The sequence below is a fragment of the Zootermopsis nevadensis genome, unplaced genomic scaffold, assembly GCF_977971745.1.
Source record: "Zootermopsis nevadensis isolate Lab colony 2312 unplaced genomic scaffold, Znev_1.0 Znev_ptg000027l, whole genome shotgun sequence".
NCBI lineage: Eukaryota > Metazoa > Arthropoda > Insecta > Blattodea > Termopsidae > Zootermopsis > Zootermopsis nevadensis.
In genome coordinates, this window is record NW_028259159.1 from 2,097,494 (window position 1) to 2,114,634 (window position 17,141).

The 17,141-nt window shown below is 37.2% G+C and overlaps 2 protein-coding genes across 2 annotated transcripts; one reads left to right on the top strand and one right to left on the bottom strand.

Annotated features, from left to right (window-relative positions):
* The first annotated feature begins 4,013 nt into the window (after positions 1-4,013).
* On the top strand, positions 4,014-7,031 carry LOC110828538 (uncharacterized). Its single transcript, XM_022061345.2, has 2 exons — positions 4,014-4,160; positions 5,604-7,031. Exons 1-2 carry the CDS (start codon positions 4,149-4,151, stop codon positions 6,885-6,887), a joined length of 1,296 nt encoding a protein of 431 aa, XP_021917037.2. The 5' UTR covers positions 4,014-4,148; the 3' UTR covers positions 6,888-7,031.
* A 2,879-nt stretch (positions 7,032-9,910) lies between these two features.
* On the bottom strand, positions 9,911-17,062 carry LOC110828514 (general odorant-binding protein 84a). Its single transcript, XM_022061293.2, has 7 exons — positions 16,918-17,062; positions 15,231-15,306; positions 14,303-14,364; positions 13,459-13,494; positions 12,715-12,832; positions 10,523-10,578; positions 9,911-10,175 (listed from the first exon to the last, which is right to left on the bottom strand). Exons 1-7 carry the CDS (start codon positions 16,960-16,962, stop codon positions 10,137-10,139), a joined length of 432 nt encoding a protein of 143 aa, XP_021916985.1. The 5' UTR covers positions 16,963-17,062; the 3' UTR covers positions 9,911-10,136.
* Between the last annotated feature and the right edge of the window lie 79 nt (positions 17,063-17,141).

Below are 17,141 nucleotides of genomic sequence, written 5' to 3' on the forward strand. Positions count from 1 at the left end.
GCGCCATGATAGAGCGTCGCAATGTTCGGCGTCGCGACGCCAGGCGTCGGTATTCTAATTTCGTCAGCAGTGATATTTAAATTCATGTGCGATAACACTGGCGCCATGTTAGAGCGTCGCAATGTTCGGCATCGCGACGCCAAGCGTCGGTTTGCTAATCTTGCAGCCAAAGTTATCCAAATCGATCGAGTCACATTCCTGGGTCTTGTGATGACGTTATGAAGATAGGCCAGGCGTTAGGTTAGGTTAGGTTAGGTTAGTTTAGGTTAGGTTAGGTAAGGTTAAGTTACGATAGGTTAGGTTAGGTTGGGTTAGGTTAGGTTAGGTTAAGTTAGGTTAGGTTAGGTTAGGTTAGGTTAAGTTTGTTCAGTGAATTTTGTTAGGTTAGGTAACGTTTTGAAAATTTTTGTGACGTTTTCACACTTATGGCTACAATTCGTCACGCCGTGACAGTACGTCACGCGTAGTCACGCTTTGTCACGCTTGGTCACGCTTAGACACACTTTTCATATCTTCGCAGTATTTTAGCACTTATGGTGACCTCCCGTCACAACTTTATGCCTGATCACGCATAGTCACGCTTTGTCACGCTTGGTCACGCTTTGTAATTTTTCATCACGTTTCGACACTTATGGCCACATCTCGACATGCCATGACATTACGTAACGAATAGTCACGCTTTGTCACGCTTGCGCACGCGTGATCACTAAGTCACGCTTCGGCACGCTTATGTCATTTTACGATCCGCTCAGTTAATTCTGGCCACTTTGTGATACGTTAGATGGAGTTACGACAGGTTAGGTTGGGATGGGTTAGGTTAGGTTAGGATAAGTTAGGTTGGGTTAGGTTAGGTTAGGTTAGGTTAAGTTTGTTCAGTGAATTTTGTTAGGTTAGGTAACGTTTTGAAAATTTTTGTGACGTTTTGATACTTATGGCTACAATTCGTCACGCCGTGACAATACGTCACGCCTAGTCACGCTTGAGCACGCTTGGTCACGCTTAGACACACTTTTCAAATCTTCGCAGTATTTCAACACGTATGATGACCTCCCGTCACAACTTTATGCCTGGTCACGCGTAGTCACGCTTTGTAATTTTTCATCACGTTTCGACACTTATGGCCACATCTCGACATGCCATGACATTACGTAACGAATAGTCACGATTTGTCAAGCTTGCGCACGCGTGATCACTAAGTCACGCTTCGGCACGCTTATGTCATGTTACGGTCCGCTCGGTTAATAATGTGGCCTTCCAATACTTGAGGTAACGAAACTCGGACAGCATAAAGGAGGCACACGAAACTTCTTTTTTAAGCGTTAATTATACGAAAGGAACTGAAAATCAACTAAATTATATTTATGGCTTTGACAATAGATGCTTTTTCCTACATTTGACCTGTTCATTAGTAAGGATTTGATACCTGTGCAAGTATTGGTCGGAGACTCACTTCCTCTCGGAAAAAAAAAACAGATGTTTGACGAGTTTCAAGTATAAAAGTTCTTAGCATATTAATAAAGATACCAATGAAATGATCCCTACATGCAGTTTTACTCTAGAATGAGATCTGATTCCGGACTTACAGTCATAAACACAGAACTGGTTTAAAAAACATCACAAATTCTAATATTTCTTCACAGTCTACTTAGTTTATTCGCATCCAATTAGAATATTTAGATCTAACTGGACGTCAATTAAGTTTAAGAACAAAATAAGCCGCTGATATGCAACTTTGATCAAGTTTATTACACGATATTCAATGACCCACACAAGGACACACAGTGTTGGTTTAACGATTGTCTTATTAACCGACAAGGTCGAGGTCCTTCTACTTAACCTGCTCTCTCCAACAGCTGTTCTTTCTCATTTGTTGCGTCACCAACTTAAACATATATGACTCATAACGATCTTCTGTTTAATCAAAATACGAAATGTACGTTTAAGTGTGAAGCCGGGAATTCGGGCTGGCAGTACAGAAATAAGTATAGGCCAGCGCCTTGATCAATAGAATAGATATGACTCTGTAAATTGAAGGGCAAAGAAAAAAACGCTATTTCGTTCCATCGGATCGCAAGGGACAGATTACAGCGAGATTTTTTTTTAAATTGGCACCGCATGCGGCCATTGTCTGTTGTGCGCTGATTCCGTATGAATTATCTAGCAAAACATGTGTGTGTGAAGAAATTTAGTAGTCTACGGTTGCTATCTTCAGTTACTTTGGATATATTATTTTGTGATGCAGATTTCAAAATTATCTGAGGTAACGTTGTTTCAGTGGCCAGGGTAGAAGCTAAGTGCCTTTAGTTAAGTTTTGTAGCTTACGAGAACTATTTGTTGTAGTATTAATATTCTCGAACGTAGGCTTTACTGAAGGCGAAGAATGCCAGATGTCGACAGTTGATAAGAATTCACTTTTCAGCATTCCTTTCTATCAAATTATCATTTCCTGCCTGTCACAGTTTCATGTGTCTGGTTCATCTTCTGCCCACCTACATTCTTGACTGGTCATTGTAAAGAGTCTCTTTGCTCTCATGTGGAACGAAAAGAAAGTGAACTTAGCGAAACATAGCTTCAGTTGCTTAATTTCATATCATTCAAAATTTCTCCGGAGACTATCTGGCCCCTCTTAGAATAAGACCAGAAATGCAAATTAGGAATGTTTGTAACAGGTCCGTTTAGATAATTCTTGTGTACAAAGACTATTCAATTTGGTACAGAATAGCTCAGAGTTATTTCCTTCATATTTTATGTGTTTTTTACACACATTATGCAGTCACTCAGGTTTAAAATCATTACAATTTGAATTTTTAAATAGTAAAATAATGTATTTTAAAAATGCATAGGTTACGAGTTACAGCACAGTAATGTTTCCCCATGTATAAACAGTAAGTGCAAAATCGACCACGTGTTTAAGCACTGCGCAATTGAGGTTTCCAGAGGGGAGTGAAGGTAACGCTATATAGATTCTTAACCTCAGTACTATAAGCATACGAGTAACTCGCCTCACGTTCCTACAGATTTACCCCTGAACACGAGACTGAGAAACATGAAGAGAAGACATCACTTGCAAAACCAAGGGATAGCTAGGAGAATGGTTCACGTGTGAGACAGATCTACCTTTGGGTATTCCGTTTTATACTGAGGTCACCATTCCATTAATCTTCTTGATTTTTTAAAAGGGGCTGGTATTATACCAGAGGCATATTTGAGATGCAGTACCACGCAGACGGACTCTCACCCCGTTCTTTTCTTTATTAACTTCGAGGTTACGTGGACTAACATTAATAAGACAATAATTATGTAAGATAAACGGGAAAGGATTTGGAAGGATATCGCAGTAATATATTGTAATACATACTTCCGGAATTACATTAGGAAGAATTTGAACAATTATGACATTTTAAATCACTGTGGACAATGATTAAATGGGTTTCGAAGCCGCTATGTCTTGCATACAAAATTAATTTTGATCTAATCTACAGAGATACAGAGGCTATGATACTAATTTATGAACACAAAGATTATCACATTTTATAAGACAGAATTCTCAGTTATGTTGTATCTATATCATTTTAGTTAAGTTATTTTTAGTCTCCTGAGATTTTATTTTATATTTTCATATGTATTGACAGCCGAAATTAATGTGTAAAGCATACATTTGCGACGTTCATTTCATCTAAAGACAAACCCACAATCTGGACACATCTTCTATATGTTGAATTCTTGCGTAATGAAGGATCTCACTTATCTACTTTTCATAGTCTTGTGTATTTATTCGCAGCTGTTTTCCGCGCCTGTGCTCACTTCGTCCCTTCATCATATTCTTCCATAAGACACTGTCATTCTTCCTTCCTGTACATTATCTACAGCACAGCAACCATTGTTTACCTGTAAACATAACATACAATGAATTTTTACTGTTTATCCTAAAAAAACTTTCTCGAGGTGTTTCTTGCGGAATATGTGTGGAGAGGGGGAAGAAAGCAGCTAGCGTATCATATGTGGTGCATACCTGTGTCTTGGCTAGCCGAGAAAATCACGATGGAAAGTGAGAAGCTGTCTCGCGCCGTATATAAGATTGAGGAACATCTTCGGTTGGTATCCAGTCGCTCAAGACTGATCTCCTGAGTTGCAGTATACTTGGCATCATGAGATTATTGGTGAGTCATACTCAACAATGTGTAAGGACGAAGAACACGCAGTGAAGTCAGCCACGTTTCGTATTGTGTTTCTGTTTAACAAAGTGTACACATCGCATTTGCTGCAAACACAGGGGACAAATACTATCCTCTGAAAAATAACTCATATATAAATAACACGTAAAGAATATAAGCATACTTTGGTTATGATAATATTTTCCAAAAGAATTTTTCAGTTAGTTGGATATTGATATATAGATAATGTTATGAAAATTAATATTTGCGCAAATACATACTTATGATTTGTTGAAAATTATATTAGAGCTTTCCGAGTGTGGACAACAATCGAGGGTATTCAACAGCTCTTTAGTAAGGATCTAAAGTTTCACATTTCAAAATATATTTTAATATAGCTGTACTGAAATTTTGTTTAATTCCTCTATAAATTTTCGCATTGACACAAACGAATATTTCTTTTATGAATTAAAAAAAATACATTTCGATTAAGAGAATATATGTTGGTAGAACCTTATAAACAAGCTACTTTACTTTCGAATTCCATAAAAGTCCTCTAGATCAAGTAACTGAGGTAACGATGAAAGAACAGTGATTGAAATTTCGAGTTTCAACATGGGTCATAATGTGAAATTTTGTGTTTTATAATCATCTCGTCTCTCCTGTCAGGAATAAAACGAGTAATTAAATTTGAGAGACAAAAGGCAAATAAGCTCAAACTATGTTAAAACACTCCAGAAAATTATAACTGAGACTTTATTCTTGGATAGAGGCCTACTTATTTACACATAAGTTTACCTGTAGGAAAGTATTCTTTCAAGGACTTACTATTAAAAGACTGTATTCTGGTTACGCAAACATGTAATATAAACCACTCGATAATGTCACAACCTACAATTATGAAAGAAAATCAGTCTGTAAGTAGGAAGATGACTTTAAGTAATTTCTGTACATAGCTAGGTGTTTAAAACATATCTAGATATTATTATATAAAGAATGACACATTATCGTTACGTTTAAATCTTTTTAAACGTCTCACATTTATGCTACTCGTTTGTTGTCAATGATTTTTAATGAAACGAAATTCAGTTTTAATTACTTAAAAGTGGATTACATTACTTGCAAATTTCCATGTCATATTACGTAAATTGTGTAGGCCTACGGCACATATAAGCAAGAAGAAATTAAGCCTGTATAATCGCGTATCAAATGCAGTTGCAATAAATTATTTATGAATCTATAATTTAATAATCCGAAGAACTTATTTTTTGATCACCAGCTAATGTATAATAACTACCAGTGACGAATACATTATTATACATACATTGGTATGTGTGGTGCTTGAAACATAAAGTTAAACAATCGATTTTTAGCATTCCGAAACATGAGAACAGTTTTAAAAAATAGAACATAAATGAAAATGTATTACAAGTAAATTCTTTTCTATAGATTTGCGTCGTCTTACTGACGTTGGCCATCCTCGGCTCAGCTGAAGACAAGGCCGAATCATCACCACAAAAAGTCGAAGAGAAGCCACAAGAAACAGCACCATCAGAGAAATCCGAAACTGTTGAAAAGGAGAAAAACCAGGAGAAGAGAGGCATTATTGGATTCGGTTATGGGGGATTTGGAGGCCATGACGGTGGATTTGGAGGACATGACGGTGGATTTGGAGGCCATGACGGCGGATTTGGAGGCCATGACGGTGGATTTGGAGGCCATGACGGTGGATTTGAAACCGGTGGTTTTGGTCAACAAGAATTTGGGGGTGGACTATCATCAGGAGACCATCACAATATTAAAACTATCACTATTACTAAGAAAGTCGCAGTTCCAGTACCCCAGCCATATCCCGTAAAAGTTCCAGTTGAGAAACCAGTTCCGTATACCGTGGAGAAACCAGTACCTTACCCTGTCAAAGTTCCAGTGCATCGTCCATATCCTGTTACAGTTGAAAAGGCTGTGCCATATCCGGTAGAGAAGCCAGTACCCTATCCAGTTAAAGTCCCTTTCGACCGACCGGTTCCCATACATGTCCCTGTTGAAAAGAAAGTTCCCTATCCAGTAGAAGTGAAAGTTCCGGTACCACAGCCGTACCCAGTGCATGTCGATAAACCTTATCCTGTCTACGTCGAAAAGAAAGTCCCAGTCCCCGCACCGTACCCTGTCCATGTAAAGGTACCGGTCCCTCAACCCTACCCTGTCCATATAAAGGTCCCTGTGGAAGTTCCTGTCGACCGTCCTTACCCAGTTGAAGTTAAGGTACCAGTTGACAGACCTTACCCAGTGCCAGTTCCCAAGCCATACCCCGTTACCGTAGAAAGACACATACCATACACTGTCGAAAAGAAAGTCCCTTACCCTGTGAAGGTCCCTGTTGATCGTCCGTATCCTGTTCCAGTACCGAAACCGTACCCAGTGACAGTTGAGAAGCATGTCCCGTATCCGGTTGAGAAGCCCGTTCCATACCCAGTTGAGAAAAAGGTCCCTTACCCTGTGAAGGTCCCTGTTGATCGTCCATACCCCGTCCCAGTGCCCAAACCCTACCCAGTGACAGTTGAGAAGCATGTCCCGTATCCGGTTGAAAAGCCGTATCCTTACCCAGTGAAAGTCCCTGTGGAGAAACCAGTCCCTTACCCTGTGGAGAAACCGATACCCTACCCTGTGAAGGTCCCGGTACCAGTACACGTGCACAATCACGAGGGCCATGAAGCGTTTGGATTTCACCACTGAAACTACTACAGGAGTCAAAATAAGAACTGGTAACTCACTGCGAATGTGATGAAGATTCTGTGCCTGTATTCGTGTTATTGAATTGTTATTTGAATGTATAAAAAAAGACAATAAAAATCTGCATTATTTTGATCACCTACTTAACACTGACTTACGTTATTATGTGATCCAGGACTTTTCCCTGAAAAAGGAAGGTAAAAGAAGAAAATTGCATTATGGATTCTGCCTTTTAAAACTCTGGCCACTACCATCTGTAAACATCAGCAAACAGACATTGTGACTAAACAATGTCGTACAGGCATTTAAGGCTTTAGTCCCTTATCACAAAAAAGAACAGACAATTGAAGTATGCGATGAAGTAAACAAATCATATTTCAGTAGCGAGGCATATATTGTTTATGGCCAAATAATATCTATGGAATGGAAAATTTTCTAATATCTCACAAGCTTCAAAACGTTATTATTATTAAATTATTACCTCTTTATACTTTTAAATTGTCCTAATGAATTTCAGCCAGCCACTGAAATGATTTTATTGCAGTATAGATGGTATTGTGGAACATTACACTTACAAGAAAACCTCTCTATTTCTTTTGCTTGGTTGTCCTTTATTATGTTTATTTAATATATTCCACACACAGTACACTTGGACTTCCCCAGATGGCAGAACACACAATCAAATAGATCATGTTTTAGTAGATAAGAGAAGGCAGACAAATGTAATTGATGTGAGATCATTCAGAGGAGCAGATTGCGACACTGATCATTATCTGGTGGTAGCAAAAGTGAGGGAGCGGCTTTCAGTAAGTAGACGAACTAAACAAAATTTTGACACAGAAAGATTTGATTTGAAAAAATTAAGTGAGGGAGAGGCAAAGGAACAATATCAAGTTGAAATTTCGAATAGGTTTCAAATTTTAGAGACAAATGAGGATAATGAAAGTGTGGACATCAACAGGGAGTGGGAAAATGTCAGAAACTGCATCAAAATTTCAGCAAAAGAGAAACTAGGATACTACAGGAGAAAGCAAAATAAACCGTGGTTTGATGAAGAATGTTCAAAATTAATAGATCGAAGGAAGCAAACAAAATTTCAATGGTTGCAGAACCCAAACAAAACAAATGCGGATAATCTATGTAACGTGAGACGTGAGGCTAGTAGAACCTTTAGGACTAAGAAAAGGGAATACCTGAAGGGCAAAATTGCTGAACTTGAGACAAATAATAAGGAAAAAAACATCAGAGACCTGTACAGAGGCATTAATAACTTTAAGAAAGGATATCAACCCCAGACTAATTTGGTAAAGGATGATAGTGGCAATTTGCTTGCAGATCCAATAAAAATTGTGAATAGGTGGAAAAATTTCTTTAGCGAGCTCTTAAATGTTCATAATACTGGTGATATTAGACAGATTAAAATGCATACAGCTGAACTGTTGGTGCCAGAACCTAGCTTAGATGAAGTGGAACTAGCCATTGGGAAGTTGAAAAGTTATAAATCTCCAGGAATTGATCAGATTCCGGCCGAATTAATTAAAGCAGGTGGCAAAGGGTTGCATATGAGGATCCATAAGCTTATTCAGTTAATTTGGGATAAGGAAGAGATGCCACATCAATGGAAGGAATCCATAATTATTCCTATTTATAAGAAGGGGGACAAGACTGAGTGTGGTAATTACCGAGGAATATCGCTGCTATCAACCTCATACAAAATTCTATCCAACATTCTTTTGGCAAGATTAACCCCATATGCGAATGAAACTATTGGGGATCATCAGTGTGGGTTCAGACGAAACAGATCAACGATTGATCAGATCTTTTGCATTCGTCAGATACTAGAGAAAAAATGGGAGTTCGGTGGGACTGTACATCAGTTATTTATAGATTTCAAAAAAGCCTATGACTCTGTGAAGAGAGAAGTGCTATATAATATTCTTATTGAATTTGGTATACCAAAGAAGCTAGTGGGTCTAATAAAAATGTGCTTAAATGAAACCTGCAGCAAAATTCGAGTAGGTAAATATGTATCTGAGACATTCCTCATCAAGAACGGTCTAAAACAAGGAGATGCTTTGTCTCCCTTGCTCTTTAACTTTGCGCTAGAATACGCCATCAGGAAGGTCCAAGGTAGGCAGGAGGGTTTGCAATTGAACGGGACACATCAGCTATTGGCATATGCTGATGATGTTAATTTATTGGGGGACGATATAAATACAATAAAGAGGAACGCAGAAGTTTTACTAGAGGCTGGTAGACAAGTGGGGCTGGAAGTAAATTCAGAAAAAACTAAGTACATGTTAGTATCTCGTCATCAGAAGACAGGCGGGCAAAATTATCTTAGGGTAGCTAATAAATCCTTTGAAAGGGTTACAAAGTTCAAATATTTGGGAACAACAATAACAAATCAAAATGATACTTGTGAGGAAGTTAGGAGGAGACTAAATTCCGGAAATGCTTGCTACTTCTCAGTCCAAAATATTTTGTCTTCCCGTCTGATTTCTAAGAACCTGAAAATTAAAGTATACAAAACAATAATCTTGCCTGTTGTTTTGTATGGGTGCGAAACATGGTCTCTCACTCAGAGGGAGGAACACAGATTGCAGGTGTTTGAGAATCGGGTGTTGAGGAGGATATTTGGGCCTAAGAGGGAAGACGATGGGGCGTGGAGAAAACTGCACAATGACGAGCTTAAAAATCTGTACTGCTCCCCCAGTATTGTGAGGGTGATTAAGTCGAGAAGAGTGAGATGGGCGGGACATGTAGCGCGCATGGATGGGACAAGAGGTGTGCACCGGGTACTGGTTGGGAAACCTGAAGGGAAGAGACCGCTGGGGAGACCTAGACGTAGATGGGAGGATAATCTCAGGCGGGATCTATGGGAGATAGGAGTTGAAGGAAACTGGATTTTGTTGGCCCAGGACAGGGTCCGGTGGAGGGCTTTGGTTAATTCGGTGATGAACCTTCGGGTTCGGTAAGCCATCTAGTTAGTTAGTTAGTTAGCTAGATAAAATAATATTTTTCTAAAAAAAAAATTAATATAGTTATTCTAAAATTCTAAACATAATATTCATAACAATCAGATATAATTTTAATACGATATATGTGGAGTAGCGGGAAGGTACAAGAAAAACAAGAATCTCTAAAAAAAAAACACAAGCGTTTTACGTAAGACAGTTTCCGTTTGTGCTGCGACTATGTCGTACTACGAAATAACAGTGGTAAAAGTAGACCAGGTCATTGTTCCTTGCTTCATTCTTCCTCCTGAGCTTCCCCATGCCGCTGTATTTCCTACAGAAAGCAAGAACACTCAACCGTCCATAAGACACGCAACTGCTCAGCAGTGTATAGCGTGTAGTCACGCTTTCAGGACCAATGTGCAAACATTGCAAAATACACTCCAAACCTCTAGCTAAATAAAATTAGACTTTCTTAATCACTGTGTTGTGAAAATAAAATTGGGAAATCAGTCTAACAATGTTAAAGTATGAATAAGATAATAAATATTATAATTCAATAAAAATAGTGCAACTTCACAACATATGCATAAACTATCTGAAGTAGAGGCTGTTGTAAGTAATGTCCCTTTGTTGAAGAATAAATAAAAAATATCCCAGTCCAATATACAGCGCGCTTACCTCTATCATAAGGCATTTTCCAAAGCCGTAGGCTCTTTCACACAATTCTTCTTGGTCTGAAAGTTACAAAGAAAGCTATTGTAAAGTCGACTATAAGATTTCTTTATGTGACGTGGTAATACCAAATATCTTATACACAAGTACTGTAATAATCATTACAAATATTTGAATATATAATCACTTTTATCGTAACTGTTTATGATATACGGCATTTCGGCGCTAGGAGCCATTAATATATGGCTCACAAGTATTTTAACTCATTTTCAAAAAACGTGTCCATTATATAAAACTGAATTCACAATTAAATATTAATCTGCCAAAGTTTAGGTTAAAAGCGAATCAAACAACCAAATCAAAAGCTCAAATGGACATTTGAAGTTCTCAGGAAGGTGAATATATCAATGGAAGTCCTCTTGGTTCTGACACTATACGGACTTGTAGATGGGTACCAGCGTTTCGCAGGTTTCATCCCTGGTGATGGAAGCAGCACGTTCCGCCAAAACGTTTATATCCATCTGAGGGTTTCAAGTCACAACGCAGAAGACCAATATCGACATTATGGACTCTGTCTGAACTACACTTCTGGTAAATGAAGTGATAATAGCTTAACTTTCTACTCCAATTGTAAAGCTACATGCAGATTTGTCAGACACAGAAACTGACCATATGGTGGTCGCAGGCTTAAAGTAAATATTCTTACTAATGTAACCAATGCCTGTTAAAACATTATAACAGAAGAGAAAATAAAACACACTTCATGTTTCGTCACATTCTGTAACGTAAAGAGATCTAATTCTGTACGTCAAGTAACTATATCTTAAAGTTTTTACGCAACAAATAGACAAACTGATTACAATGGAAGACAGTTTTATTAGCATAATTTCATTGTTTCATTATAAAAGATGGGCTTATGACATCATTAATTCTTTGTACTTGTAATTTATTTTAAATTCATAGACCGACATTACGTAATCTATACTCTTGTTTCTCAATTCCCTTCCTTACAACACGGTGACCGAATGAACTTGTCAAAACATTGAGTCTAACGTCACTCCATTTTGGACCTAGAAATATTTTACAAAGCCCGCGTTTTAAAAAGTGAGCATTTAATGAAAAACGATATGCATCATACATCTCAATTCCAATGTCAGTGTCTGATAAACGACAACCGGACTGTGAATGTTGACATGTGATAGGCTCATATAGTTTATCCTTGTTTGTAATACGAGAGAAGTAATTAGATTATGCTTACAGAATTACTACCCTGGAAAAGTTTCATACAATGCCATTAATACAAGGTTTAAAATTGGATTGATTAAGCATTGAAAGTAAGCCAGAAAAATCATTGTTATACAGATACATCATTACGCTTATTCCTAATTAACAAAGTTGACTGCTTTCTGTATTAAAATAAGCTAATTTAAAAAGTAATACTAATAATTATTATCGTAATTTATTTGTCTGCTTTCTGACGCGAATATAGTAAAAATCTTAATATCTACTCTTAAATTCATTCCATAAATAAAATGTAATACTGACTGGATATTAAATGTCTCTTTTGTACAGATATAACAACAGCTGAATTGCTTTGAGGTGTTACAATGAAAACGTTTCTACGTTTGTGGGACAACAGGTGTACAGCTATAACCTAGCACAGCTGCCTTGTGCTGAGATCGCGAATTCAACTTCAAAGATTGCTATGACTACCAAGATTTCTCTTCGTTTACCTCACTCGGTTATTCCACGCAAATTCTTTCATTGTATATTGTCTTCGGGAAAAAATCAGGTAGAAAATATACTTAAACCCAACGGCTTGCTTAGGGAGAAATTAAATTTGATAGACATGCGAGTCGATAATTTGTTTGTGGGCCATAAGTTGTTCATTATCTATCTCGTTACAGACGATCTGTCTGTTCGGACTCAAAATGTGTATTTTTAGGTTTTCATTCGCACATGGGCGTTCCTTTGGGATGACATTCTTGAACGAATCTTGGTGCTAAGAAAGTTTAAGGTCTGTACACTTGACGCCTTCTCTAGGATTTTCATATACCTCAAACTCCTTCCATAACTTAGTAAATTCAGTCTGAAAAATGTAGGAATGTTGAAAAAAAACAATGCTAAAGAATATTTTTTGTAATATTTAACAACTTCACTGAACATTTACGATGTAGCCATTTTTTATTTCCACCTACCAGTTTCTGTAACGCAATGTTCCACAATTTCCTCTAGGTCTGGAATTTCGGTATCGTTTGGAAACCCTTGCAGCTTCTCCACCACTGTATTTTTATGAAACGTACCCTCTGTGTCCATCTGAAACATGGAGTTTATTAAGTCTACTGAATATCACCGAAAAACATATATTATAACTCTTTAAACATTTATTTATTAAATAATATGGCTGAATTTCTAGTCACAACAGTAAGAGGCTTTACTGGTGAACTAATTGAATAATAATAACAACAAATATAACATGGAAGCAGCCTATTTACTTATATAAAACAAAACAATTTAGAAGTTACCTGCAATACACTTCTATCTGCGATATTATTACAACGGGAATTCAACGTACAAAATCTTCAGTAAGAATTAGCGTCATCAATCTGAAATTTAAGGTTCTTGCGTCCGTGAGCCATCTGAGCTCTTATGAGGTTTGACACTGTGATCTTGTGGGTGGTTACCAACGTTTCTGAGGATTGCATCGCCTACATCCTCAGAGTAGAAGTGATATGTACATCCCAATTCACATATGCCCTGAAGATGAAGGAGATGCTTCCTACGAACCTCTCACAAGACGACATGGCGTCACAGCCCAGAATATCAAAATAGAGAAATCAAGACAGGGTTCCATGAAAGCAGAATATCTCTTTTATTTGAATGAATACACTGTACCATGCAGTTAGTTGCATAGTTAGAAAGATAGTTAGATGTAACCTTACCATTCCTGTTTTATCCATGACACAATGAATGAAGCACTGTAAAAGAAAACCAAAATGAGAACAAATTTCATGTTTCACTCATAACAAATTTATTCCTCTAGTATTACACGTGGAAAATTGCAAGTCAAAATAAGTTACTTACAACTGTTTACCTACAGGGACCTTTACGTAAGAACATCATCAGCAGAAAATATATCATTAATAAGACAAAGTTTCTCAACTTCCAGGTTTATAGTTTTTCGCTTCGTCTTTCACTACCTCATTACCTTGAAGACATTTTGTATTTTTCTTGTTATATGCTTAACTTGTAAGACCAGTTTGAAATTCAGGCCAGGTTAAACAACTCTGAAAATACGTATGTCTTACGTGCCCTAAATGAGAATGAGATGGTAATCTCTCCGAAGTTCTAAAGATTTCTTTTGGAGTTACCCATGTACTTTAATATGTTTTTGTCCTTTAAAATTCTAAGAGCTGGGTGTGCATCACTTCCCTTCTCTTAACTGGCCCTACAGACGTACCTGTATCGATATTCTCATTATATAGTCACAAGACACCTTGAACGGCGTACCAGACCACCGGAAGTGAACGACAGAAATACACAAATACTCATATCCTGAGAGAAAGATTATAATAACCCTCGGTCGTGGTATATAAACCGACCTAGGAACAGATATTTCCGCTGAAATTCTCTCATAATGTCATTGAACCCACACATTCAATCTATGTACCCGTACCTTAGAAGATGCACCAAAAGTAGGCAAATAAATTGTGATGACTCATGAAAGTGAAAGTCTTCCACAGTCAACTAGCTTTTATGGAGGAAGAGTGAAAATAACGAACTGACCATGGAAGTTTGGTCGGACTCATCCGGGAAACTGCCGAAGTTCATCAAATGGACATCGTACTCTAGAAATGAAAATACAGTTCGTTAACAAACGCCTATAACAATCCAGTTTTAGAGAAAAGTTTATTAAAGTTTTGCATAACCCATTAAATCTAGAATAGGCCGTGTCAATTCGGAATATGAATGCAAGTAGAGATATTGTAGCGAGCTTGTCAGAAATCTGACGAGCGTCTCAGAAATCTTAGCTACTATCATCTTTTTATGAATTTCTACGCTCCATGGAGTTGGTTAACAACGTTAGGTTGCCAATCATAATCATTTTATTTTTTGCGTGTAAGGAAAAATATTGTAAATAAAAGTAGTTTTTTAGTACTGAATATTACATAATCTTCATAAAACTGTTCCAAGTCACGCTTCTGTCTTGTGCAAGAAGACGGTTTTCACGTCAAAAGCTGTTCCTGTTAACAAACGCTTTAAGACAACTAAGGCGTTTCTTTCAAATTAATTTAGGAAATTCCAGCGCATTTGGAGTTTTAATTGTTTGTCATGCTTCTGGATTCCATCCTCAGGAAAAAATGAAGTCACGCACCCAACACAAGGCCGTCAACACTGCAAGATTGAAAGTGCAGACAAAAGAAGCTAAACGTCGTCTCAAAACATACCACATTAATTAGCTCACCTGAGCGAATGAACATGTCATAACATTACGTGGTGTCCTGGTTCCTACATTTTGTAAACAGAGCAGAAACAAGAGAATTCATGAACTTTCACATACTGTATCGTAACATCAAATCATATATATTTTCCGAAAAATAGTGCGTCGAAAAATATGGATAATATATTAAATATTTAGGTGTCATAAACGATAAATTTTGCTCTGAAAGGAAAACATAAAGGAACAAAACCGAATTGTAGCCAATGCACTTACCATATGAAATGGGAAATGTCTCGTTGCATTGGATCCTTACGTCGTTAAGTGTACTGTCATATGCGTGTACACGGGCCTGAAATTAGGACAAAATACAACAGATGTAAAAATAAGAACAAAGTACATGGAAGGCAGTCAGGGCCATCTCTACTTTGATACCGGTTTCAGCACATTCGGAGACCCTGAACTTAATTACGAAAAAGCCGTTCCTGTAATTAAAAACGTTATGCAAAATTTGAACAGACGAACAATTTCAAGCAATTGCATTACGTAACATATTTTAACATCATAACTGAGTAAAAAATTAACTCACTAGCAGTAGAACCCTTTTTCAAAAAATACCATTTGAGAACCAGTAAAATCCATTCTCATTTTCAAAATGTATCTTCTTAAGCTCCATCTCAACGTTACATTACTATTGCTTGGATCTTAGAAGAATTCACTTTAAAGAGGGTTCCGCACCAAAATTCGGTATGCATCCCTTGTCTCTCCCATCCCAGCCACCCATCACAACTGTCCCGGCTTTGCTATGTAGCCTGTATAAATCATTACTTTCTTTCTGAAGTGCTAAGTTATTTCTCATATTTTACTTTTGTTTCGAAATAAGGCAATTGCAATATATGTTCTTATTTCGATTCTAGATTTTATAAAACTGGCAAATTTATTGTTTTATATATACTATTAGTTTATATTTAACATTGTGGAAATCAGATGAGCTAGCAGACAGGATGCTGAGAAGCAGTCATCACCAAACATATTTATTAGGGACATCAAGTCAAGGAGAACGAGATATATGGGCGTGTAGCACGTACAAAATTTTGGTCGGAGAGCTTGAAGGGACGAAATCACTCGGGAGACGTAGGTATAGATGGGTTGATAATATTAAAATGGAACTTAAGCCAATATGGTTGATGGGTGTTTTGAATTCATCTAGATCAGGAAAGGCGTCGATGGAGGGCTGTTGTGAACACGGTAATGAACCTTCGAGTTCCACAAAAGACAAGGAAGTTCTTGACTAGCTGAGCGTACGAGGAGCTTTTCGAGAAGGGCTGTGCTCCATGGAGTTTGTTTGTTAGTTAGATGGAATAACAATTTTTAAACCGAATAATTACATTTCCCAGAATGTATTCGTCCCTCAATTGCACCATTCTTTAAACATAATTCCGTTCGAAATGTGTCTGAGAATGCATTCAGATTTTTTAAAGAACGTACTGCAACATCCAAATAAGGAAAAAAAATGAAGAGAGAAAATTATCGAAATCTGAGTATACGAAATTATTTTGTAAGCTAATTTATTAAGAAACCAAATTCAAACATGAAAAGACTAACTTCATTGCCTATAACAATAATTCAATTTAACTGTTTATTTTAACGTGCTAACTCGATAGCTACAGGAGCCAGTTATAGTTGGCACAAGAAGATAAAATAAATTTTAAAAACAATAAATAATAATAACAATAGTAATAATAATTGTAACTGGGCTCTTTTGAACACGGCAGTGAACCTCCGGGTTCCATAAAAGACAGATAACTTCATGCCTAGCTGAGGGTACTATCAGCTTATCAAAAAGTACTCTGTTTCATGGCGTTAATTAATACAAACGTATTTAACTGTAACTGCGTACTACATAAAGATGTTCCTCTATGAACTTAGCAGATAGGGTTTAAATAAATTCTTTTAAACGTACCGCAAATACGAAGATGATGAAGTGAGGAAAGGCAGATATCAGCATGGTGAATTTCTGAGCAAACCCGTGACAACCAGCAGAAAGAAGCGACGATCAGGCTCTGTGAACGTCCTTATATCGTCACATAAGGAATCAGAAAAAAAAACGTCATAAGTGTGACCTTACCCAGGGAAAATACAGGTACACGTGAGCCGGAAATATATTGTTTTGTGTCTAATTTGTAC